The sequence below is a fragment of the Podarcis melisellensis genome (genome assembly GCF_964234715.1).
Source record: "Podarcis melisellensis genome assembly, chromosome: 8".
NCBI classification, from domain to species: domain Eukaryota; kingdom Metazoa; phylum Chordata; class Lepidosauria; order Squamata; family Lacertidae; genus Podarcis; species Podarcis melisellensis.
Genome location: NC_138540.1, coordinates 83,318,043 through 83,343,366, shown reverse-complemented (window position 1 = coordinate 83,343,366; position 25,324 = coordinate 83,318,043). Strand labels below are relative to the sequence as shown.

General features: G+C 48.5%; 2 protein-coding genes and 1 long non-coding RNA gene across 4 annotated transcripts in view; 1 reads left to right on the top strand and 2 right to left on the bottom strand.

Moving 5' to 3' along the window:
* LOC309376262 overlaps positions 1 to 25,324 on the top strand; it is a 237,797-nt gene that overhangs the window by 150,177 nt on the left and 62,296 nt on the right. The gene's annotated exons all lie outside the window — the stretch shown is intronic.
* Positions 1 to 25,324, bottom strand: part of STRN4 (striatin 4) — a gene marked incomplete at its 5' end in the record, with an annotated part of 182,692 nt that overhangs the window by 103,294 nt on the left and 54,074 nt on the right. The window lies entirely within an intron of this gene.
* PRKD2 (protein kinase D2) overlaps positions 1 to 25,324 on the bottom strand; it is a 47,920-nt gene that overhangs the window by 19,208 nt on the left and 3,388 nt on the right. Inside the window, exons 1-3 of one of the 2 annotated variants that reach the window (XM_081921977.1) lie at positions 25,050 to 25,200; positions 7,538 to 7,676; positions 2,060 to 2,191 (exon numbers count right to left, since the gene is read on the bottom strand). In XM_081921977.1, coding sequence (XP_081778103.1) covers positions 2,060 to 2,099 — 40 coding nt within the window. In that variant the 5' untranslated portion in view covers positions 2,100 to 2,191; positions 7,538 to 7,676; positions 25,050 to 25,200. Of the gene's footprint in view, positions 1 to 2,059; positions 2,192 to 7,537; positions 7,677 to 25,049; positions 25,201 to 25,324 lie in introns of those variants that run through there. The other variant, XM_081921976.1, reaches the window with a different exon arrangement.

The following is a 25,324-nucleotide window of genomic DNA, read 5'->3' as shown; positions in this document are numbered from 1 at the left end:
TGGTACCTCGGGTTACATACGCTTCAGGTTACAGACTCCGCTAACCCAGAAATAGTACCTCGAGTTAAGAACTTTGCTTCAGGATGAGAACAGAAATCGTGCAGCAGCAGCAGGAGGCCCCATTAGCTAAAGTGGTGCTTCAGGTTAAGAACAGTTTCCGGACCTCCGGAATGAATTAAGTACTTAACCCGAGTATAGTTTTATACTCCTGCTTGGACTACTGCCATGCGCTCTATGTGGGGTCACCTTTGAAGGTGACTAGGAGACTACAACCAATCCGGGGTTTGATCCCCGGAGAGGTAGGCCTGGAAGAGAACCCCTCTGCGTGAAATCCCTGGGGAGCTGCTGCCAGCCAGAATAGGAAATACTGAAGTACGTGACTCGGTATCAAGGCAGTTCCCTGCGTTCCCAAACGCTTTGCAAACCGCGTGGGAACTGAGCAGTGGAAGGGGCTGGTGGGAGGGCGAGGTTTTCCGCCTCCGATTAAGCATTAAGCACCGTAATGGCCTAAAAGCCCGATGCGTCGTGTCCTGCCAGGGCCCCAGGGCAGGTGCAGAGCGAGAGCATGTGGCTCAAAGGCTCACGTGGCTTTGGAGGTCAAAAGCAATAGCTGAAGGGCAGCGGCCCCTGCGTGGGAGACTGGAACGCTCCGGGCCGCTGCTCCCAAACAGCAGGGCCAAGCTGCGTCCGGACTGCACCACTTGGGATGGCATTAGGGGGCACACTTAACAGGGGGCAAAACAAACCTAATGTTTCAAATAGAGGGTGTCCCCCGTCCTCTTCTTCCCGATATGTCATTTTTCTACAGGTACCAAATATTTTATTTCCTTTTCTTTGGGCAGTAGAGATTCTCAGCAGCTGTCCTTTTTTTTTTGTCTTTTTAAAGGGATGTTTCTAGACCTCATGATACCCTTGGAAATGTGCCGGCGAGAAAATCGCTGGGCGTCTGGCAGGGCACCCAAATAAGAGAAGGCTCCCGGCCGTTTGGGGGGAAAGTGTTGCCTCGCCTTCCTCTCTAACAGCTAGCAAAAGCAGAGTAGAATATGCGAGGTAAAAAAGCAGATATTTTGTGAGGTAAGAAAGCACCTAGTTTTTAGAGGGGGAGATGCAAGGGAAAAAAATATTCTTTAAAGGGAGCGCCGAGCAGAGCCTGTATGCATCCCAGGCTCTGCTCGGCGCTCCCTTTCACGAGCTGTGTGGAGCGTGTGTGCGGCGCTTGTGGGCTTCTCCTCAGGGAAAAGCCCCCAAGCGCCGCACACACGCTCCGTGTGGCTCTTTGAAGGGAGCGCGGCTCTTGGGGGCTCTTGCGGGAGGTGGGGGGACAAAGCCACGTGCTCTGTCCCTTCCCCCACCTCCCACAAGAGCCGCGCACTAAGCCAGAAGCCAGGACAGCAAGTGGGATTGCTGCGCAGCGATCCCTCTTGCTGTCCTCGCTTCTATGATAGCCGCGCACAGCCTCTCCCGGGCAGCGGAATGAAGGCTCCCCGAAGAGGTGCACTCCCTTTAAAGAGCGTGCGGAGCGTGTGTGTGGCTCTTGGGGGGTTTTCCCCGAGGAGGGAGAAGGGACTGATAAACTGCCCTTCTCCCTCCTCGGGGAAAAAGCCAACAAGAGCTGCACATGCGCTCCACACGGCTTTTTAAAGGGAACTAAGAGCGGAGCCTCCCGCCTGCGTTTGCTCCATAAGACACACACACATTTCCCCTTACTTTTCAGGAGGAGAAATGTGCGTCTTATAGAGTGAAAAATACAGTACATATTTCTATTGTTTTGCTTGATCTAAGGGGGGCAGCAGTCCCTCCTGCCCCTCCCTTGGCAGCACCCATGCCATCACCCCTGGGCAACAGCCAGACTGGCTGGGCCTGATGGGAACTGGAGTCCAGCAACATCTAAGGAGGGCACAGATGTTCCTCACCCCCAGCGGAAAGGTCTTCAGGGACAAAATGGGCAAATGATCCAAATAAGTCTTTATGCCTTGGGAGGAAATGCCAAGCCAGGTCTTGGCAGACAAAAAACCCTCCGCCTTCCCGCAAAAAAATCAAATCAAAGAGGGAGCCTTACCATCACACTTGAGACCCTGGCGTACCAATCCGAAGAGCATTTCGCCGCAGTGGTCGCAGAAAGCCGGCGCACGATAGGAGTGCACGTTGAGGGCGTGCGGTCGGATCCGGAAGTCCTCAAAAGTGGCGGAAGCTAGGAGAGGAGGAGAAGGAAGGCGCTTAAAATAACATTGGAAGAGGCTTGCAGGATCAGGCCCCTGGCCCATCCAGTCCGGTACACAGAGCAGGATCAGAGTACAGTGGTACCTCAGGTTAAGTACTTAATTCATTCCGGAGGTCCGTTCTTAACCTGAAACTGTTCTCAACCTGAAGCTCCACTTTAGCTAATGGGGCCTCCCGCTGCCGCCGCACCGCCGGAGCACAATTTCTGTTCTCATCCTGAAGCAAAGTTCTTAACCTGAAGCACTGTTTCTGGGTTGGCGGAGTCTGTAACCTGAAGCATATGTAACCTGAGGTACCACTGTACTAGAATACTGCATTTAATACTATTCTTCCGCATAGATTGGTGCCCAAATTATTAGACCTGGGACTTCCACCGTGTTTGTGCAGGTGGATATTAGATTTTCTATCAAGCCGCCCCCAAAGGGTCAGGTTGGGTTCCCACGTCTCTGCGGATCTCATCATGAATACGGGGACACCGCAGGGGTGCGTGTTGAGCCCGCTTTTATATATATGCTCTATACAGCTGACTGTGCCCCCAAATACCCCAGTAATAAGACCATTAAGTTTGCGGATTATACAACGGTGGTTGGTTTAATCACGGCTGGAGAGGGAGAGGCGGCCTAGAGGAAGGAAACTGAGCAGTTGGGGGAGTGGTGCAGGAAAAACAACTTACTCCTTCACTTAAAGAAAACAAAAGAGATTATTGTGGACTTTAGGAAATGTAAATTGAATAATTCAGCCACTTATTATCGAAAGGAAGTGTGTGGAGCATGTCTCAGTGTTACGATTTCTGGGAATGGAGTTGAGAGATGACCTAACCTGGGGAGAAAACAGCAAAGACTGGTGAAGAGAGCACAGCAGAGGTTATATTTTCTGAGAATCCTCTGGAAAAACAATCTCTCAAAGGACCCGTTGATGGCATTTTACCATTGTACTGTGGAAAGTGTATTAACTTATGGTCTGTGTGTGTGGTTTGGGAGCTGCACGGTCAGGGAAAAAACAATGCTGTCCAGGGTTGTAAACACTGCGGAGAGAATAATTGGGTGCACTCTTCCCACCTTGGATCAAATCTATGCTGCCAGGTGTCACTAGAAGAAGGTACAGGGTTATAAAGACCAAGACTAGCCACCTGAGAAACAGTTTCTATCTAAATGCGATTCTGGTTTTAAACGCAGTATAGGTAAAGGTAAAGGGACCCCTGACCATTAGGTCCAGTCGTGACCGACTCTGGGGTTGTGGCGCTCATCTCGCTTTATTGGCCGAGGGAGCCGGCGTACAGCTTCCGGGTCATGTGGCCAGCATGACTAAGCCGCTTCTGGCGAACCAGAGCAGCGCACGGAAACGCCGTTTACCTTCCCGCCGGAGTGGTACCTATTTATCTACTTGGGCTTTGACGTGCTTTCGAACTGCTAGGTTGGCAGGAGCAGGGGCCGAGCAACGGGAGCTCACCCCGTCGCGGGGATTCAAACCGCCGAACTTCTGCTTGGCAAGTCCTAGGCTCTGTGGTTTACCCCACAGCGCCACCCGCGTCCCATGATCCATGGTAGTCACAAATTCTTCTCCATGAATTTATCCATAGCTGTCAACCTTCCCTTTTTTTGCGGGAAATTCCCTTATTCCAGCGCCGTTTCCCGCTGCTTCCTGCTGCTATCCCGGATTGTTAGATATCCCGTAGACTGTCCCCGGGACAAGTGAGGCTGCTGATCCCTTATTTTCAAATCTGAAAGTTGATAGCTATGAATTTATCTTCTAAAGCCTTCTTAGCTGGTGTCCATCAGAGCCTCCTGCAGGAAGGAGTTCCGTAGTTCGTATGTGAATAAGCCCCTTCTTTTATCTGCCTTGATTCTTGCCATGTTCAGAAAGTGAGAGGGGTTTTTTTTAAAAAAAGGGAAGCAGCAATTCAATTTCAAGGATTAACGGAGCACAGTGGAGCTAAGGGATTTCAAAGCCCTCCCATGATCACTGCCTGGCCCCCAGAACATTCTCCAGACCACCCCTCCCCGGCCCTTTGCAAGGGCTTTGGAATGAGGCAAAGGGAGGAGTCACATCAATTGCTCCGCCCACTTTTGTCCCAGGCCCCGCCCACCTGACATGTGGCCCCTGGGAGCTACCCCAGGAGGGGATCTGGCCCTTGGGGTAGAAAAAGCTTTTGCACGCAAGGCAGATGCTGTAACGCTGAGCTATGACTCTTCCCCTCAGAGTTATCAGTCTTCTGATAATCTGCCACATAACGAGAAGATAAAAGTCTACAAAAGAGCCAATGTTTTGTTCTCAGCTGAATGCGGTTTGTTTAGGTCAGCAGACTGGTGCCCTCCAGATTTTTTTTTTGGACTACAACTCCCATCATCCCTGACCATCGGTTGCACCAGCTATGACTGATGGGAATTGTAGTCTAGCGCATCTGGCGAAGGCTTTTTTAGGACTTACCATTGCATGAAAACAGGCACACGGGGTGATTTAGCCCCCTTGAGGAAGTGGAGATTCTAGATTGAGAGGCTGAAATAGTGCAGTTCATCTGACGGCATTGCATTAAATCATCCGTCGTGGGAGACCCGGATTCAAATCCTGCCTCCAGGCACAACAATGCCAGCTGGGTGCCACTGACTGAACTCCACTCCCAGTCTAACCTGGTATCTCACGTGGCTGTTCTAAATCATTTTATCGAGGGCTGCCAGGCCGGACATTTAAAAGTGAACAGGGAAACAAGGCACTCTGCACTCTCTCAGAGACACTCTTGTCTCAGGATAGCCTGTCCCTGTTTAGGAGCCCATCCCACATGCCCCAGCTGAAATAGTTTAGAAACGAGTAGCCTCTGGGAGACCTTGTCCTAGTCGCCATGTTTCAAGCCTGGCTTGCCTCGCAGGGTTGTTGTGAAGTGGAAATGAGGGAGCAGCTGGAGGCTAACCCACCCTAGGCATAGCTGTCAAGCGTCCCTTATTTGGAGGGACAGTCCCTGATCCCAGCGCCATGTCCCGCTGCTGTCCCTTATTGATGGATGTCCCTTAAATTTCCTGGGTTTCAAAGGAAGCAGCTCCTCTCCCTCGCTCTCTGCTGGCCAGGGAGGAGGGAGGCTCCAACTGTGTTGCTTGGCTGCCCGGCCTGCCCCCCTCCGGCCTCCTCTCACCAGCCTTGGCCCCTGGGAACCCCTTCCCGCCGGGACTGGCGGGAGCCTCGGGCACTTCCGCCACCACCCTCCTGAGCGTCTCTGCCTGGGGCCTCCCCTCTGCCCGTCACCGCCGTGCCCGCTCCCGCTGGCCGTACTGCGGCTGTGCCGCCGAAGGAACCAGATGAGATGGGCAGCCTGGCATGGTCTATGAATTGCTGAGGAGCCTTGAGAGGAGAGCGAGGGCAACCATAGAGAAAGCAGTTCAGAGAGAGGAGGAAGAGGAGGAGGCGGAGGCGTGGGCAGGTGTTCCAAGGGCTACAAGGGAAGGACCGCAAGCGCTTCTCCCATAGATTTGTAGGGGTAGACTAGCATAGATGGTCTGATCTGCGGGTTTACTTCGGGCGCTATTTCCCCCCCCCCTTCTTCCCGCCCCGCCTGATGGAACTGAGAGCTGCAGATGGAGCACGAGAGAAAAGATACAGAACTGCAGCAGCATCTTCCTAGCTTGGACTTTGTTTTGCACGGAAAGTGGTAGCTGCTTGTAGTTATTTAATTGCAGTGTTTCATCGGCTGGTGTCTTGAGCAGCAACCTCTGGAAGCGAAGGGCTAAAAACCGGTGCTGCTCTCCAAAATTATCTGGTCCCTTTTAACTGGTTGTCTAAAATCCCTTATTTTGGCTGCTGGTCCCTTATTTTCAAATCTGTAAGTTGACAGCTATGACCCTGGGCTCCTCTGATTTTGATCCTTGTGGCCACCTTTTTCGCCCCAGGCAGAAGCAGCTGTTTCTAGGGGGCTTCCCTAGCCCCACCCAGGTAGGCAGGAAGTGCCCCGGGTCCCTCGGGTGCAAGAGGAGATCCGCCAGGAAGCACCTTCCACCGCCCTTCCCCCAAGCGGAGGAAAGGGGTTGTCTGTACCCAAAACCCACATCCTGCTCCGTTGCCTGGGCGTCGGATTCAAAAAACATCACCTGCCGCCTTCAGCGAGCGAGAGATCTAGGCCAGGAGAGAAATACAGAGAGACAGAGAGATGGAGGACTGTGCCAGCCTTTGCTAAGGAACCAGCGTGGCGAAACGGTTGGAGCACTGCACCAGGACTTGGGAAAGACCAAGGTCCAAATCCTGCCATGAAGCTAACTAATAATAATAATAATAATCAATAGCCGCAAGGCTATTGATTGCAAAAAATTGGAAAAGTGGTATTATACCGACCAAAATAGAGTGGCTTGCCAAATGATTGGAGTACTACAATATATCCAAAACAATGGGAGAAATTGGAAGGATATGAAAAGAGAAGATAGACAGGGACTGGAAGGTGTTTAAAAGATACTTGCAAAACCATATTGAAAAATCAGAACTCCTATTAGAATAAACAAGTTCCGTTTTAAATACTGAAATACTAAATAAGATGGATAACAATGTGTAATAGACAAAGAAGCATGAAATTAGGTTAAAGGTGTGTGAAAGAAAGTAATAGAAGTGGAAAGAAATTGCAATCGAGTAGATTGGAAGTCTAACACCAAGGTGGGGTGAGGGGTGGTGGATGGTGGTGGGAAAAGGAATTATCTGTGTAGGTATGTTTGTATATATTTAAGGATTGTATGAAATGTATGTTTGTATGCTTGTATCTTCGCAATATGTGTGTATTAATGCTGAATTATTTTAACAATAAAAACTTATTTAAAAAAAAGGAAAGTCCCATGAACCAATGAAAGCAATAGTGGGGGGGAAAGGACTTGGCAGAGACCAATAGTGGGGGGGAAAGGACTTGGCAGAGACCAGGGTTCAAATCCTGACATGAAGCTAAATAATAATAATAATAATAATAATAATAATAATAAATTATTTATACCTTGCCCTCCCCAGCCAAGAAGGGCTCAGGGCAGCAAAAACCAGGTATAAAAACAATGGATTCAAATACAACTTAAAAACACGATTAAAATACAATATGCAGCCTCATTTCAGTAGAAACTCAAATCAAAAACTTTTTGGGGATGAAAACTGGGCGGCCTTGGGGGGCCGGCCGCGGCCTCTCAGCCTAGCCTACCTCCCAGGGTTGTTGTGGGGAGTGAACGAGGAGAAGTAAATGCACGTTCCCTTCGAATCGTAGAATTATCGAGTCGGGAACGGATACCCCCAAAGGTCATCTAGCCCAACCCGCCATCATGCGGAACCCGCAGCCGAGCCAGTTCACAATGCCGCTAAGCCAGCTCACCTGAGAGCACCACCTCCACCAGGTCCCCTTCCTGGATGTCGCTGGCGGCCCGGACCAGCTGCAGGATGTTGGCCGAGGACGGGTCATGCTTGAAGAGCAGAATCTTGTCGTAGAGGCAGTAGAATCCGCACTCAGGGAACTGAAAAGGAAGAGACAGAGGTGGATAGGGAGAGCCAGGGAAAACAACTCTAAGAATCCAGAATGCAGCAGCTAGACTGGTGACTGGGGGCGGCCGCCGAGACCTACATTGGCTCCCAGTACGTTTCCGAGCACAATTCAAAGTGTTGCTGTTGACCTTTAAAGCCCTAATCGGCCTCAAAGGCCCAGTATACCTGAAGGAGCATCTCCACCCCCATCGTTCTGCCCGGATGCTGAGGTCCCGCGCTGAGGGCCTTCTGGCGGTTCCCTCATTGCGAGAAGCAAAGCTACAGGGAACCAGGCAGAGGGCCTTCTCGGTAGTGACACCCTCCCTGTGGAACACCCTCCCAACAGATGTCAAAGAGATAAACAACTACCTGGCATTTAGAAGACATCTGAAGGCAGCCCTGTTTAGGGAAGTTTTTAATGTGTGACATTTTAATGTATTTTTGGTCTCTGTGGAAGCCGTCCAGAGTGGGCGGGGTACAACTAATAAATTGTTGTTGTTGTTGTTATATTATTATTATTATTATTATTATTATTATTATTATTATTATTATTATTATTATTATTATTGTATGGCACTCTTTGTTTTTGCACTCATTATTTATTTTGTGTTTTTATCCTCTATTTTCATCTTGTGAACTGCCCTAAGGGCGTGTGTGTATGTGTATCTATATATATCAAAAGAAGGAGAATTTTCAAAGCATGCTTTGCTGGCGTGGTGCACCTTCCAAAAGCTTTGGACTATAACTCCCATCAGCCCAAGCCTGCTGGGAGTTGTAGTCCCAAACATCTGGAGGGCGCCAGGTGAGCAAAAAGCGACTTCAAAGGTTTCAGGGAGGAGGTGTGGGAGCGGTGACGGACCTGCATTTTGGGGTCCCCAAAGCTTGGACTGATTTGGGGTCCCATTTGCACCCAGCATCAAGGCCTGGGCAACCACTGCTACCTTCTCCAATGGGTTTGTTCCAGATCATCACAATTGTGTTGTTTTTTTAAAAAAAATAAAGCTACTACATCTCAGATTTTGATGAAAATCTCCATACTGGATTATTGCTCCAGTCCTCTGAGAATCTCTGGTCCCACAGGTTTTGAATCCTTCCTGTTAGTTTATCCAATTCTGCATAGTCCATTAATTTCATCTGCCATTCATCTTTCGTCGGTAATTCTTCTGGTTTCCATTTCTGTGCCAATAACACTCTTGCTGCCGTTATTGCATATAAAATCAGTTTACTATCCTGTCTGTTAACATCCTCCCCTACAATGCCAGTAAAAATGCTTCTGTTTTTTTTTTTAAATAAATGTGTATTTCAACATCTTTTTCATCTCATTATATATCATTTCCCAAAAGCTTTTCACTTTCTTACATTCCCACTACATGTGATAAAAAGATCCTTCTTTTTCTTTACATCTCCAACATTTATTACTTGATCCTTTTACATTTCCAACATTTATTTTAGCTAATATCACTGGTGTAATAAGACACCCCTCCCCTTTCTATGCACTTCAATGCACTTGGGCGTTGCTCAGTTAACTCCAGCGCAGTCGGAATGCTGTTTGAACAGGGTTGCGGTGAAAGTAGCAGGTTCATTCCTGGGACACCGCAGGGAGACTGGGAAAGAGAGACAAGTCGCTGCAAGTTGGCGGTGGTTTCAGGTTTGAGCCCTTTGTGTACCCGGAGGTCAATCGCAGCAGCGGCAAACTTTTAAAATCCAAAGCAATACTCTGTGCTGATTCTGGCTACAAACAGGGTTGCTCCCCAGTGAGTAACAATGTGCTCTGGGCAGCCAGGCGGGGAAACTTTCAGAAACCGAAAGACAGATGGTCCTTTCTTTGGGGCGAGTCACTGATGCGTCAGGACTCGAGGCAGGTCTTAAAAATGCGGGCCGACGAGATTTCAGCTACGTTAATTGGGCAGTGGCTCGGCTGAAGCAACGGGTCGAAAGCATGACAGTTTGGTTAGGTGGAGAAACTTTATTTTGTGCCAGTGGGCCGGATCCTCATCTGTCGCCGCCCCGCAGGCTGCTTTTGACAGGTGAGTGGGGCAACCAGTCACCCAATGTCACTATGAGGCCACGTGATTGATGGGTGGGTCGTTCCGCCCGCAGTGAAAGTCTGCCAGCAGCACGTCCCAAGCGCCCAGCAGCCAGCTGGTTTGTCGGGCGCCTGGGAACCGCAGCGCAAGGCGCTGGGCTGCTCCTGTGGCACCAAGCAGTTTCCATGGAAAAACTGTTGCTAAAACAGAGCTTTTCAGCTCATGGAATCATATAGTCAGAAGGGAACTCCAAAGGTCAACTAGTCTAACCCCCTGCAAAGCAGGAATCTCAGCTAAAGCATCCATGGCAGATACGATACAATCATCTTTATTGTCATTGTCCCATACAGAACAACGAAATTGAAAAAATCTACATGAGACATTCAAAAAGCAACAAGCCTGCCATCCCAGCCTGTTTGACCCCCTAAAAACTCTGATACCCCATAATTGAATACAATATACTCCCACAGAGACTACCTTACACTGCATTTAAAACCAAAATCGCATTTGGATAGAAACTGTTTCTCAGGCGGCTAGTCCTAGTCTTTATAACCCGGCGCTGTGGGTTAAACCACAGAGCCCAGGACTTGCCGATCAGAAGGTCGGCGGTTCGAATCCCCGCGACGGGGTGAGCTCCCGTTCCTCTGTCCCCGCTCCTGCCAACCCAGCAGTTTGAAAGCACATCAAAGTGCAAGTAGATAAATAGGTACCGCTCCGGCGGGAAGGAAAACTTCTAAGATCTCTCAATGTTTATTGTACAGTGATACCTCAGGTTACAGATGCTTCAGGTTACATACACTTCAGATTACAGACTCTGCTAACCCAGAAACAGTGCTTCAGATTAAGAACTTTGTTTTTTTTTCGTTTTTTTTCTGAACTGCCTTTCATTTTTTTTTTTTAATTAATTTTTATTAAAGTTTCCACAACATTTTCAACACAAACAAATACAAAACAATTAAACGTAAAACAGATATACTTCTGAATCTTAGTTTCATGTGCCTTACTTTCTCGACTTCCTCATACCTCCCCTTGCTGCATTCTCCTGTCAATAAATTTTAAGCAAATCCCCAGCTTATTTCAACTTAATCTTAATAACTCTCATTTTCATTCTCTTATCTATTACCGCAGTTAACCCCTATCTTCCCATTCAGCACCAACCTATCTTTCACCAATTTTTGCATATTTCTTTAAATAGTCCTTAAATTTTTCCCAGTCCTCTTCCGCGGTTTCTCTTCCCTGGTCTCGAATTCTACTCGTCATCTCCGCCAGGCTCATATAGTCAATCACCTTCATCTGCCATTCTTCCACGGTGGGTAACTCCTGAGTCTTCCAGTATTTTGCGATGAGTATTCTTGCTGCTGCTGTGGCGTACATAAAAAAAGTTCTATCTTTCTTTAACACCAATTGGCCAACCATGCCCAGGAGAAAGGCCTCTGGTTTTTTAGTAAAGGTGTACTTAAGTACCTTCTTCAGTTCATTATAGATCTTTTCCCAGAAGACCTTACAGATTAAGAACTTTGCTTCAGGATGAGAACAGAAATTGAGCAGCAGCGGCGCGGCAGCAGCAGCAGCAGGAGGCCCCATTAGCTAAAGTGGTGCTTCAGGTTAAGAACAGACCTCCAGAACGAATTAAGTTCTTAACCCAAGGTGCCACTGTAGTGCTGAACAATTAACAATTAACCCTCTCTCTTTCTGGGGTAGGGGGTGGCGCTCCTGGCACTCGCTTCAAAAATCCAAATATAGCCATATTTCCTAAAAAGATTGCTGCTCTCCTGGAGTAATTCGTTGTCAGAGGCAAGGAATAAATACACATGCACGCATGCATATATTCAGGCACCAAGAAAACGTTTCAGGTGTGGCTCATCTCAAACGGAGGAGTCCAGGCTGCCAGACAGCAGCAGACAAACACCTGTCTTGCAAAGATGGATGGCATGTGTGTGTTTTTTTTTTTTTAAGGGAAGACAGCCGAAGAGAAGAGACGTTTCACACAAGCTCAGGGAAGGAGCAACGTTCAGCCTTTCAAGCTTTCTGGTTGTAGTGAGACGCTATGCAAATCCCGGCAGTTATTTTTAACTCTCAAAGGTACCCCATCTGAAACGCTTTGTTCGTTTCAGTTGACCTCTGAACTCCTCCTTCCTTCCTCCTTAAAGCAGAGAGATCTTTATGATTTCATCGCAAGCGAGAGGAACTGGCTCCTATCCCTCCTCCCTCCCCCTTAACCATCTTTTTAAAAAAATCATGTGCATAAGAACGACCCTTATCCTGGGGAGCCTATGGAATTCACTGCCACAAGATTTTCCCTTCGGGTCCTCTGAAACAGTGCAAGTGAGACTCAGGGTGGTTCAGTGGTTAGAGGGTTTGACTAGGACCTAGGAGACAAGGGTTCAAATCCCCACTCGGCCATGAAGATCGATGGGTGACCAACATCCCTCTCAGCCTAACCTACCTCTCAGGGTCGTTGTGAGGGTTAAATGAGGAGTGGCAGAATCACCTTGAGCTACTTGAAGAAAAGGCAGGATAGAAATGCAATAAACAGGTAAGCAAACAAGCCATGACTTGTGCCGGGGAAACTGTGGAATCCACTGCTGCAAGATCTTTACTTTTCAAAAATTCAGTTCCTCTAAAACAGGGAGTCCTTAAAGGCCAGAGCATTTTGGGGAAAGCCACAGGGAAATTGCACTGGTATGGCACTCATTAGAGGCGCACCAACAAAAAGGTTAAAACTTAAAAACCCACCACCAGAAATTGCAGTTGTGAATGCAGAAAGAACCACGGGGTCCACTCTCAGTTGTGTGATCTCCGGCTTTTGCCAGTCTGTATTGGACTACAACTCCCATCACCCTCCACAAGCTAAAACTCCCAATTGCGCTAGCTGAGGCTGATGTGGAGTTGTAGTCCAAGGTGCTCCCTTAGACAGACTGACCACAGATTTCAGAACGTCTTGCTTCCACACGAAGCCGGCCCCACCATTAGACAGAGCGAGGCAACTGCCTCAGGTGGCCGCTTTTGGGGGGAGGGTGTCATTAAAAGAGCGGCAAATGCTTCTGTTGCTGTTGTTGTTTAGTTGTGTCCGACTCTTCGTGACCACCCTGGACCAGAGCACGCCAGGCACTCCTGTCTTCCACTGCCTCCCACAGTTTGGTCAGACTCATGCTGGTAGCTTCGAGAACACTGTCCAACCATCTGGTCCTCCGTCGTCCCCTTCTCCTTGTGCCCTCCATCTTTCCCAGCATCAGGGTCTTTTCCAGGGAGTCTTCTCTTCTCATGAGGTGGCCAAAGTATTGGAGCCTCAGCTTCAGGATCTGTCCTTCCAGTGAACACTCAGGGCTGATTTCCCTAAGAATGGAGAGGTTTGATCTTCTTGCAGTCCATGGGACTCTCAAGAGTCTCCTCCAGCACCATAATTCAAAAGCATCCATTCTTTGGCGATCAGCCTTCTTTATGGTCCAGCTCTCACTTCCATACATCACTACTGGGAAAAGCATAGCTTTAACTATACGGACCTTTGTTGAGGTAAAGGACCTCTGACAATTAAGTCCAGTCGTGAACGACTCTGGGGTTGCGGCGCTCATCTCGCTTTACAGGCCAAGCGAGCCGGCGTTTGTCCACAGACAGTTTTTCTCTGTCATGTGGCCAGCGTGACTAAGCCGCTTCTGGCGAAACCAGAGCAGCGCATGGAAACGCCGTTTACCTTCCCGCCGGAGCAGTACCTATTTATCTACTTACACAGGTGTGCTTTCGAACTGCTAGGTTGGCAGGAGCAGGGACCGAGCAACGGGAGCTCACCCCGTCGCGGGGATTCGAACCGCCGACCTTTCGACCAGCAAGCCCAAGCGGCACGGATAAACACACTTAAGACCGCATTGTAAAAATTGCATGGGGGAAAAACTCTCCCAGTTTCCAAGCCATAAGCCAAGAGAGGATGTAGAGATAGGATGTACGTGCTCCTCAAAGGCTCCCGGTTGGCACATACCCGCCATTATTTGATCTGTTGGAGTGTTGAGCGGCATTGATCCTCCATTCCCAATAATAATAATAATCAATACATATAGGCAGTTGGGGGGTGGAGTAAGGGAACGCAATAATCCCCCAGTGCAGCTTGCGCTGTATGTGGCAGGAAATAGGGGTTTTGGGGGCATCCCAGAAAAAAACACTCTTTGCCCAGAAAGCAAATCCCACCTATCCCTGACGAAGCAGGCACAAGATAATTTAATTTACTAAGTGTATTGTTGGCACAGAAATGGAAACAAGAAGAATAACCGACGAAAGGAGAATGTGCAGATGAAATGAATGGACTACGCAGAATTAGGTAAAATGACAAGAAGGATTCGAAGCCTGCGGGACCAGAGATTCTCAGGGGACTGGAATAAATATGCGAACTATTTGAAAAGCGACTGTAATCAACAGACGACGCTAGCAGGACTGCAAGAAGTTTTGTAAGGAGGAATATAGGAAATATTGTAAGGAAGGCCATGATGAGAGAGTCAATAGATAAGATAATTAAAAGCAATAGTGAGACTAAGAAATGTGATTAAAGTGAAAAAATTGGAAAATTTTCAGATGTGGTTGATGGAAGTCCAAATAAAACTGTATGAGATGTGACCTATGTTGAATGACTGTTGAAAATGATATATTAAAAAATGAATAAAATAATAATAATAATAATAATAATAATAATAATAATAATAATGATGATGATGATGATTTGATTTACTACTATTACTATTAACATCTTGCCCTTTTCCCAGTCACTCAAGGCGGCTTACGTAAATTAAAACACAGATAAAATGCAAAAAAAAGCTAAAAATACATGAAAGATAATAGTTTAAAAATCTAGTTGTATTAAAACATTATTATTATTATTATTATTATTATCATTAACAGCAGCCTGCTGGGATAGCTCAGTTGGTAGAGCATGAGATTCTTAATCTCAGGATCGTGGGTCTGAGACCCACATTGGGCAAAAATGTCCCTGCATTGAAGCGGGCTGGACTAGATGACCCCGGTGGTTTATTAGTGGTCCTGGGCCCTAAGGAAGTTAGATTGGCTTCAACCAGAGCCAGGGCCTTTTCAACACTGGCTCCCGCCTGGTGGAACGCTCTGCCTCATGAGACCAGGGCCCTGCGGGATCTGATTTCTTTCCGCAGGGCCTGTAAGACAGAGTTGTTCCTTCTGGCCTTTGGCTTGGAGCCAATTTGATTCCCTCCCTCTCTTTTTTCCCCCTTTCTTACCCTTCTCCTCCTGCGATGAGGTTACATTTTAATATTTTAATGTTCCATTATTTTAATGTTGTATTTTATTTTTGTTTTTAAGTTGTAATCATTCATCTTGTTTTTATTATTGCTTGTAAGCCGCTCTGAGCCCGGCCTTGGCTGGGGAGGGCGGGGTATAAATAAAAAATTATTCTTATTCTTATTCTTATTATTATTATTAAATTTGTACACCACCCTCATCCAACGATCACAGGGAGGTTCACAACAAAACATAAGAGGATGCGTGAGGCGGTGCCATGATTTCACTGACATGAAGGAAACACTAATATATTCCATTATGCAAATGAATTCCAAGCTGTTCCACGACTGATCAGCTAGAAGGGACATAATGATTTAGAATTCAAATAACTGAGCCTTAGCATCAAATCGAGCTGAAATACTTCTAAATATGCAAGCCTGGAATGATTTCTAAAATAATGCAGAACAAGACGCTTGTTGCCTCTTGTTGCTTAAAATGCCCCCTATATATTTTTCTCTCTCTCTCTCTCTTTTGTCTAATCCTTTCTAAAACTGCAATTTAAAAAATAGTTACCGGGGGAAAACCCTTATAAAAGATAAGTTCCAATTTTAAGGAACGTGATTCTGAAGGAAAACTACATGCATATGAATGAATTTAGTGATGAGCAGGCATTTAAATTAAGCCTTTCAAATTAATCACAATTTAATGTGACCTGGGTGCGGGAAATGGGGCCCCTGGATGTTGTCTCCAAAAACACACAAGGCTTCCCACAGAGTTATATATATTGAAAATCTAATCCTCAACCTACCACAGCGGCATAGTCCTCATCAGACTGAGAAGGGATGAAGGAAAACAAATATACTAAAATTCAGATACAGTGGTGCCTCGCAAGACGAAATTAATTCGTTCCGCACGTCTTTTCGTCTTGCGAGTTTTTCGTCTTGCGAAGCACGGTTTCCCATAGGAATGCATTAAAAATCAATTAATGCGTTCCTATGGAAACCGAACCGCCTTCAGACCAGGTCTGGGGACAGTCTGTCCCCCGACCTCTTCTGAAGGCTGGCGGGGGCGAAAGTCTTTGCTTCCCCCCCGCCTGCCTTCCCAGGACAGTCCCGGGGGCTTTTAAAATGCTGGCGGGCGACAGCAAAGCCTTCGCTGCTGCCCGCCAGCATTTTAAAATCGCCCCGGAACAGCGGAGGAATTCTCAGCTGTCCCGGGGCAATTTAAAAGCCCCCGGGAAGGCAGGCAGGGGGACAAAGACTTTTGCCCCCCGCCTGCCTTGGGAAGAGGTCCTGGACCTCTTCCCAAGGCGGGCGGGGGGCAAAAGTCTTTGCTCCCCCCGCCTGCCTTCAAAAGCCGTCCGGGATAGCGGGAAGCGATTCCCTGCTATCCCGGACCGCTTTTAAAATGCTGGCGGTGGGGAGCAAAGCCTTTCGCCCCCGCCGGCCTTCCTGGACCTCTTCTGAAGTCTGGAGGGGGGGGGGAAAGGCTTTGCTCCCCACCGCCAGCATTTAAAAAAAGGTCCCCGAGATTTCCCTATGGGCTTTCGTCTTGCGATGCAAGCCCATAGGGAAAATCGTCTAGCGAAGCGTCGCAAAAACCGAAAAACCCTTTCGTCTTGTGGGTTTTTCGTCTTGCGAGGCACCACTGTACTGATCTCATTATGCCACCAGGAATGGAAGTTCCAGGTACAGGGGTAGTGTGAGAAACTCAAGATACATAATCTAATCGGCCTATTTTGGGGTCACCGCAACAGAGTGTCTAGGGCCAAAAATCCCCAACCTGCAGCCCTCCAGATGTTTTGGCCTACAACTCCCATGATCCCTAGCTAACAGGACCAGTGGTCAGGGATGATGGGAATTGTAGTCCAAAACATCTGGAGGGCCGAAGATTGGGGATGCCTGGTCCCGGCGCTGTTGGGTTGTTGCATTTTTTGCAATGGAATTTATTATGAATATTTCTACACCGCTGTGTATTTTAAAGAACAAATCTGAAAGCGATTCTCAACACATTCAAACCATCCGGAACAAAACGAATCCAAGCTTCGAGGGAAATATTTCAGATTCTTCTCTAAGGGACACATCTGGCCATGGGTAGGCCATGGGTAGGCAGGATCCGGCCCAATCTCCCTTCTAAATCTGGCCCACGGACGGTCCAGGAATCAGCGTGTTTTGACATGAGTAGAATGTGTGCTTTTTATTTCAAATGCATCTCTGGGTTTTTTGTGGGGCATAGGAATTCGTTCTTTCCCCCTAAAAAATATAGTCGGGCCCCCCACAAGGACTGAGGGACAGTGGACCGGCCCCCTGCTGAAAAAGGTTGCTGACCCCCCCTGCACTTGGCTTTCCCCAGTCGCCAGTCCGGCATCTTGGTGTGGTCGCAATGGGACCTGTGCTAGCCCCAAAACTCACCTGGCTGATGTCTAGCCCCGTACAGGGGCACCCTACCACCAAACAGGGACGCGGGTGGCGCTGTGGGTTAAACCACAGAGCCTAGGGCTTGCCGATCGGAGGGTCGGCGGTTCATATCCCCACCACGGGGTGAGCTCCTGTTGCTCGGTCCCTGCTCCTGCCCACCTAGCAGTTCAAAAGCACGTCAAAGTGCAAGTAGATAAATAGGTACCACCCCGGCGAGAAGGTAAACGGCGTTTCCGTGCGCTGCTCTGGTTCTCCAGAAGCGGCTTAGTCATGCTGGCCACATGACCCGGAAGCTGTACGCCGGCTCCTTCGGCCAGTAAAGCGAGATGAGCGCCGCAACCCCAGAGTGGGTCACGACTGGACCTAATGGTCAGGGGTCCCTTTACCACCAAACACCGGGCAAGAGGGACAGGCAGGAGGGCGTAGCTGCTGCAAGGAGAGCGCTGAGACGGGCTTTCCCACCAAGCTCTCCAGCTGCGGGTCGTGTGCCCAGGTTGCAGGGCAAAGGATGCCCAGCCGCGAGTTGGGCACAATATCTGTACAAAGCTTTGGGTGGTGGTTAGAGTGCCTCCGGTTCTGATTCTGATCAAGGCTGCATCCAGCTTCCAGGAAATGATTGATCAAGGGGGCAGAGTGATTCCTCTATAAACAAAGGTTGCAAAGTTTGGGATTTATTTATTTTTAGTTCTCAAAAGGTGTGACAGGAAGATTCAGCAACGGGCAAAAGTGGCATTTAATCATTTCAGTATAGTCTAGTATCAAAATGTTTGTTTTTTAATTTGCAAAAAATGGATCAATATCTTTCCAAAACGAGGGCAAGAACATCAAGGGATCATACTGCATGCTCACACGTTGAGTTGTACAGATATTTAAGGTACGTATGTAATAGGCTCACGTATCGTCTTCTTATAAAGCAGTTGTGCTCTAGGTTCAAATCAAGCACAGCTATCGATTGAAAAAGAAGTGTATCTGAAGAAGTGTGCATGCACACGAAAGCTCATACCAATAACAAACTTAGTGGGTCTCTACGGTGCTACTGGAAGGAATTTTTTTATTGAAAATGGGTGTGGCTAGAATAAAAAAAAATACCGTATTTTCCCATCTATAAGACGTCCCCATGTATAAGAAGTCCCCTATTTTGGGGGACTCTGATTTAAGAAAATGGGGGGAGATGGTCCCCGTGTATAAGACACCCCCAAATTTTGGACATTATTTTTTAAGGGGAAAGCCTAGTCTTATACAGTGGTACCTCGGGTTACATATGCTTCGGGCTACAGACTCCGCTAACTCAGAAATAGTGCTTCAGATTAAGAACTTTGCTTCAGGATAAGAACAGAAATCGTGCTCTGGTGGCGCGACAGCAGCAGGAGGCCCCATTAACTTAAGTGGTGCTTCAGGTTAAGAACATTTTCAGATTAAGAACTGACCTCCGGAACGAATTTAGTACTTAACCCGAGGTACCACTGTACACGGAAAAATACGGTATTCTGAAAGTGTGGCCCAAAGGTGGGGTGGGGAAGCTGAGAACCAGTGGTTTGGAGAGATGGCGAGGAAAAAGCAACAGGCATGACGAAACTGGGCAGAGGAAAAAGCCTGGCATGACGAAACTGGGCAGAGGAGAGTTTTCCCTCCCTCTCTGCTAACGCTAGAAGCTGTGGGCATGCAATGAAACTGAATGCTGGAAGATTCAGGTCAGAAGTCCTTTTTCACAAGGCGCATGGTTAACCTATGGAACTCACTCACACTTGAGGCAGCAATGACCACCAATCTGAGTGGCTTCCCATTACGGGCACCCGGTTGGCCACTGTGAGAACAGGAGACTGGCTTGAACCAGCAGCTGGGTCTTCTTATTCTGCGATTCTCTTTCATGGCTGCAAAGGGTTAGACTGAGGGCGGGAGGGTGTGGGGTACTTCCTGATCCTGAGTGGGGTAACTGTGCCCCTGAAGGACCAGGTGCACTCTCTAACCACCTGAGCTCCCTTTGCCATTACATCACCAAGCACTTAGGAACACAGGAATACAGAAAGTTGCCTTAATGAAGGACCAGGTGCGCAGCCTGGGACTCATTCTGGACTCACAGCTGTCCATGGAGGCACAAGTTAATTCTGTGTCCAGGGCAGCTCTCTGCCAACTCCATCTGGTACGCAGGCTGAGACCCTCCCTGCCCGCAGACTGTCTCACCAGAGTGGTGCATGCTCTGGTTATCTCCCGCTTGGACTACTGCAATGCGCTCTATGTGGGGCTACCTTTGAAGGTGACCCGGAAACTACAACTAATCCAGAATGCGGCAGCTAGACTGGTGACTGGGAGCGGCCACCGAGACCATATAACACCGGTCTTGAAAGACCTGCACTGGCTCCCAGTACGTTTCCGAGCACAATTCAAAGTGTTGGTGCTGATCTTTAAAGCCCTAAACGGCCTCAGTCCAGTATACCTGAAGGAGCGTCTCCACCTCCATCATTCTACCCGGACACTGAGGTCCAGTGCCGAGGGCCTTCTGGCGGTTCCCTCATTGCGAGAAGCCAAGTTACAGGGAACCAGGCAGAGGGCCTTCTCGGTAGTGGCACCCGCCCTGTGGAACGCCCTCCCACCAGATGTCAAAGAGAAAAACAACTACAGTGGTACCTCAGGTTACATACGCTTCAGGTTACAGACTCCGCTAACCCAGAAAATTTACCTCGGGTTAAGAACTTTGCTTCAGGATGAGAACAGAAATTGTGCTCCGGCAGCGCGGCAGCAGCGGGAGGCCCCATTAGCTAAAGTGGTGCTTCAGGTTAAGAACAGTTTCAGGTTAAGAACGGACCTCCGGAACGAATTAAGTTCTTAACCCGAGGTACCACTGTACCAGATTTTTAGAAGACATCTGAAGGCAACCCTGTTTAGGGGAGCTTTTAATGTTTAATCGGTTGTTTTATTTTAATATTCTGTTGGAAGGCGCCGAGAGTGCCTGGAGAAACCCAGCCAGATGGGCGGGGTATAAATAATAAATTATTATTATTATTATTCAGGTCCTGGAAGGGGTCAGATTACATGGCCTTTGGGTACCCCTTCCAGCTCGGAAACTCTAAGATTCTATGCCTTTATGAAACTCTGCATGAGCTCGTCTACCCAGTATGCTCAGGTATAGCAGGGGCAGGGAAACTCCACCCAGGGCTTTCCCAGGTGGGGGAGAAAGGCTGGGAGGAAGCGGCTCTCGAATCCGCCACCCTGGGGCACCTGGGCCCAGCGAGGCAGCAGTTAAGGGCCTGAGTCACGCACTTCCCTCCTGAACCTCCTCTCCCGGCAGCCCAAAGTGTTCCTGGCGGGCAGGAAACGGCCTCAATAATAGCAGGCAATAAAGGCAGCCAAGCCAGGGTGAGCCCAAGAGAAAGAGCTGCCTGTTTGTGAGTCATGCAAGAGGGAACAGCCCTCTATTCAAAGCGAGAGCCAAGATGGAGAAGGACAAGGCGGCCCCAGGTGCGAGGAGGAGGAGGAGGAGGAAAAAACCCCAAGGCCTTCCCCGCATCTAAGCAACAGGTACCCAGAGCCAGGGGGCAATGTTATTCCTGCACAGCCCACCCCCAAAATTAAAAATACCCTGCATTATTGTTGACAGAGCAATGCAAAGGAACGGAAACAGAGGGAGAGACACGTAGGTCTCTGCCCCAAGGAGTTCACACACACTATTATTTCAGCAACAATTTCTCTACAGAAGAAAACACTCTAATAAGTCAATTCTGGTCATTCCCGTCCTCAGTCCAAGCTGAAATTCTAGAAAGACGAGAAACATGAAGAAACAGACTGGCTGGGAAAGACGCATATTATTTCAGCCTTGGTGGCTGAAAATGAGGAGGAATGAAAGAACCTTTTAATGAGGGTGAAAGAGGAGAGCGCAAAATATGGTCTGAAGCTCAACATCAAAAAAACGAAGATCATGGCCACTGGTCCCATCACCTCCTGGCAAATAGAAGGGGAAGAAATGGAAGCAGTGAGAGATTTTACTTTCTTGGGCTCCATGATCACTGCAGATGGTGATAGCAGTCACGAAATTAAAAGACGCCTGCTTCTTGGGAGGAAAGCAAGGACAAACCTAGACAGCATCTTAAAAAGTAGAGACATCACCTTGCCAACCAAGGTCCATATAGTAAAAGCTATGGTTTTCCCAGTAGTGATGTATGGAAGTGAGAGCTGGACCATAAAGAAGGCTGATCGCCGAAGAATGGATGCTTTTGAATTATGGTGCTGGAGGAGACTCTTGAGAGTCCCATGGACTGCAAGAAGATCAAACCTCTCCATTCTTAAGGAAATCAGCCCTGAGTGCTCACTGGAAGGACAGATCCTGAAGCTGAGGCTCCAATACTTTGGCCATCTCATGAGAAGAGAAGACTCCCTGGAAAAGACCCTGATGCTGGGAAAGATGGAGGGCACAAGGAGAAGGGGACCACAGAGGACGAGATGGTGGGACAGTGTTCTCGAAGCGACCAGCATGAGTTTGACCAAACTGCTTGAGGCAGTGAAAGACAGGAGTGCCTGGTGTGTCCATGCGGTCACGAAGAGTCGGACATGACTAAACAACTAAACAACAACAACAACAAAAGGATGGGGACATCATGTTGTCATAGGGGTGCTGTATCCCAAAATAAACGAAGGGCACAGGAACAGGAACATTGCCTCGGTGGGTGAAACTAACAGCATACTAACAGCATGTGGGTGAAACCACAGCATACTTTTATAAAGCACCCGGCTTCTCTCCCCCCACAAAAAATATCATAGAATTGTCAAGTTGGAAGGGACCCCACGGTTCATCTGGTCCAATCCCCTGCAAGGCAGGAATCTCAGGGATCCTGGGAATTGTAGTTCTGCGAGCAGAGAAGACAGTGGAGGAGAAGAAATGCGCAAAAGGGTCACAGCTACAGCACACATTTAAAGCTCCCCCCCCAAAAAAAAACCCCAGAATCCTGGGAATCTTAAGGGCGCTGGGGATTGTAGTTCTGGGATGGGTGAGCTACAGTTCCCAGGACTAAGGGGAGACTACACGCTTTGAAACGTGGGGTGCGGGTGTGCTCTGCGGGTCCTCGGCGCCAGGAATTCTTGCTCCCAAGACAGCACCTGGAATTCAGAGGTAGACTGCCTCGCAACATGGAAGTTCAACGCGTAGCCAAGCTGTCAGTGTTAAAAGCAGCGAGACCGCTGTTGGCAGACGCCATCTCCCTTTGATTTTAAACGCTTCCCAAAGCCCTCCCAAAGGAGGACATCCACACCTCAGATTTAAAGCCCTCTTATGCCACTTTAGGGTGGCGCTGTGGGTTAAACCACAGAGCCTAAGACTTGCCAATCAGAAGGTCGGCGGTTCGAATCCCCGCAACGGGGTGAGCTCCCGTCACTCGGTCCCTGCTCCTGCCAACCTAGCAGTTCGAAAGCACGTCAAAGTGCAAGGAGATAAATAGGTACTGCTCCAACGGGAAGGTAAACAGTGTTTCCGTGCGCTGCTCTGGTTTGCCAGAAGCGACCTTTACCTTTATGCCACTTTAGCTGTCGTGAAGAATCCTGGGAACTGTAGTTTTAGGGTGCTGGGAATTGTAGCTCTGCAAGGTCATCACATACAGATCCTAGGATTCTCCACGACGGTTTAATGCAGCGTAAGAGTGCTTTAAATGGATGGTAGGGAAGCGGCCCTCCCAAATGATATACGGGGAAGCAGGATTAGAATTCACTTCCCGCACGTTCAGGACTCAAACAGATGTGAATTGGGCACACAGCGACTGCAGATCCCTGGCTCTTTCTCCTGAGTCCTCCAGCCAATCTGTTGGGAGATCAGAGCTCTGCACATGCTCCACAGTCTGTTGGGCACCCCCTGAATAAGCCTGCCTCATTTGAGCGGGGGGGGGGGAGGACGCTGCCGAGGCCAAAAAACAGACCAGGACAGTTTGTAAACCTCTTCCTGCCCCTCAATATTTCCCCAAAGCCTAGCCCTCCAAAATTCTGCACATGCTCAAAAGCGCCTTCTTCTGTGTTGCCCCTTTGCTTGCTTCAAAGCAATGATCAGGACTGAAGAACAGAGACACTGGCTTTTGCCCGGGTGAACCTGCCCTGGTGTTAAGATGAGCTTCTAAAGCCCTCCTTCCTGCCCTGTCTCTACTGGAGATATGATTGACAGGTGCTGGTGACAGGGCCTCCTTGGTGGTGGCTCACATTTACAAAATGCCTTGCCTCCCTAAAATAGAGATTGCAGAGATGGACCACGCAGAGAATGAACTAAGGAAGTTTAGTTGTCTGCAGGGCTTTAGACGAGCCCAGAATGTGGCAGCGGAGACAGGATCCAGCTTCCCAAGAACCTCAGCCTCAATTCAAGCCAACAAGAAGCAGGTTTCTAGTCCTCATGGAAAGCTAACAGACATTGCAAAAGCCAGGAAGGTGGTTGAGCAAGTTTTTTAGTAGCAGGAGGTGCCTTCAGCTCTCCCCATGACAACTACAATCAGAATGAATGAGCGAGAAAAAGGGAAGTTAACATGCAAAATAGAAAAGATTATGCAAATTGACTTTCAATCTGCATAACCCAGAGTTCAGATTGCCTAAGGGCGGAACTTTGATATTATTGATTTGAGATGGGGTTTTTTAAAAGCATGGAATAGTGCCCAGTGTTAGAGAATGAAGTTTACGGAATAGTTTGGAGCAAAAAGACCAGAATGGACATTAAGAACGTAGAAGAGCTTGCAGTACCCAAGCAAATCTCCACTCCTTCTAGTTTCTAGAAACTGGTGCAGGGAGTTCCACAGTTTCTCAGCTGCAAATCTGCAGTTTGGGATGGCAGAAGGGTCTGTGTGACTCAGAGGAGAAGGCTTGCCTGTTTCTTAATACCCGGCTTGACTTAACTCTCCCTGGCAAGGATGCTTCCAAGTTTCCTAAAGGATGTGGACAAGGGACGCTCCCATCCTGTAGACATCCCAAAGATTATCGCTCGGCCTCTCGGAACCAGGGACACTTCCCTTTCCTGCTCAGAGGGGAGAGAGGCAGCCAGCGTTTTGGCTGCTGTTTCCGCTCCTTTGCTGAAACATAAAATACTTGTATATATAGCACGAGGGGCCCTGGACCGGCTGGGAGAGGAGGGGAAAGAGTCCAGGCAGCCACATCGCCACATCACCCATCTCTCAGCCACAGATGCGGTACGTGGCCTTTGGAGAAACCGCTATTCTCTGTATGAGTCTCACGTCCCCTTCACTTCGGGAACGATAGCCCGCCTGACCCTATCTTGCAAGACCGTTGCAAAGATTATCGAGATCGTTTATGCAAAGCGCGACTCAAAAAGAGCTATGTAAATATTACGGCTGTGAGGAAAGGGAACTGCGACAGAATGTTGCAGTGCTGAGTTACTGCAGGATTCCAGCGACTCCATTGCTTGCTCCCTTCCTCTCAGTTTGAGGTTTTGTCCGTCTTTGGGGCGGTTCCCCCCGCAAGAAAAAGATTGCTCAAACCCCAGGGGTTCCCCCAAATTTGCAGGTGTCAGCCTCGTACGAATGGGACGGAGGTGCTCTTTCGGCCTAGGAAACTAGTGGTACTTACCCCCTGAAGATTAGAAATTCGTATATTTATTTATGTAATGGGTTCGCCAGGATTCCCCACACAGCTCAGAACTAACTTCCGCCTCATCCAGCCTTGAGAGCATGCAAAACAAGAGTGCCTCTGAGCATGCGTTAAGGTCCCTCTCACCTACCTCAGAGAGACCTATCACCAATCTCTGCCTGTCTGAATTTTGAAAGAGGGCCTGTACAGGCGCGGCCTTAAGCCCCAGCACCTCTCATTTTAAAAAGTGGGCTAGATTCTGGCCACATGCATTTAAAGCACTGTGATGCCAGTTTAAACAGTTTGCCCCAAAGGATCCTGGGAAGTGTAGTTTGTTAAAGGAGCTGAAATGGGTCAGGGGTTCGCAGAGCTACAATTCGCAGAGCGGTCTATCAATAATTCCCTCTGTTCAGGTAACTCTGAAGA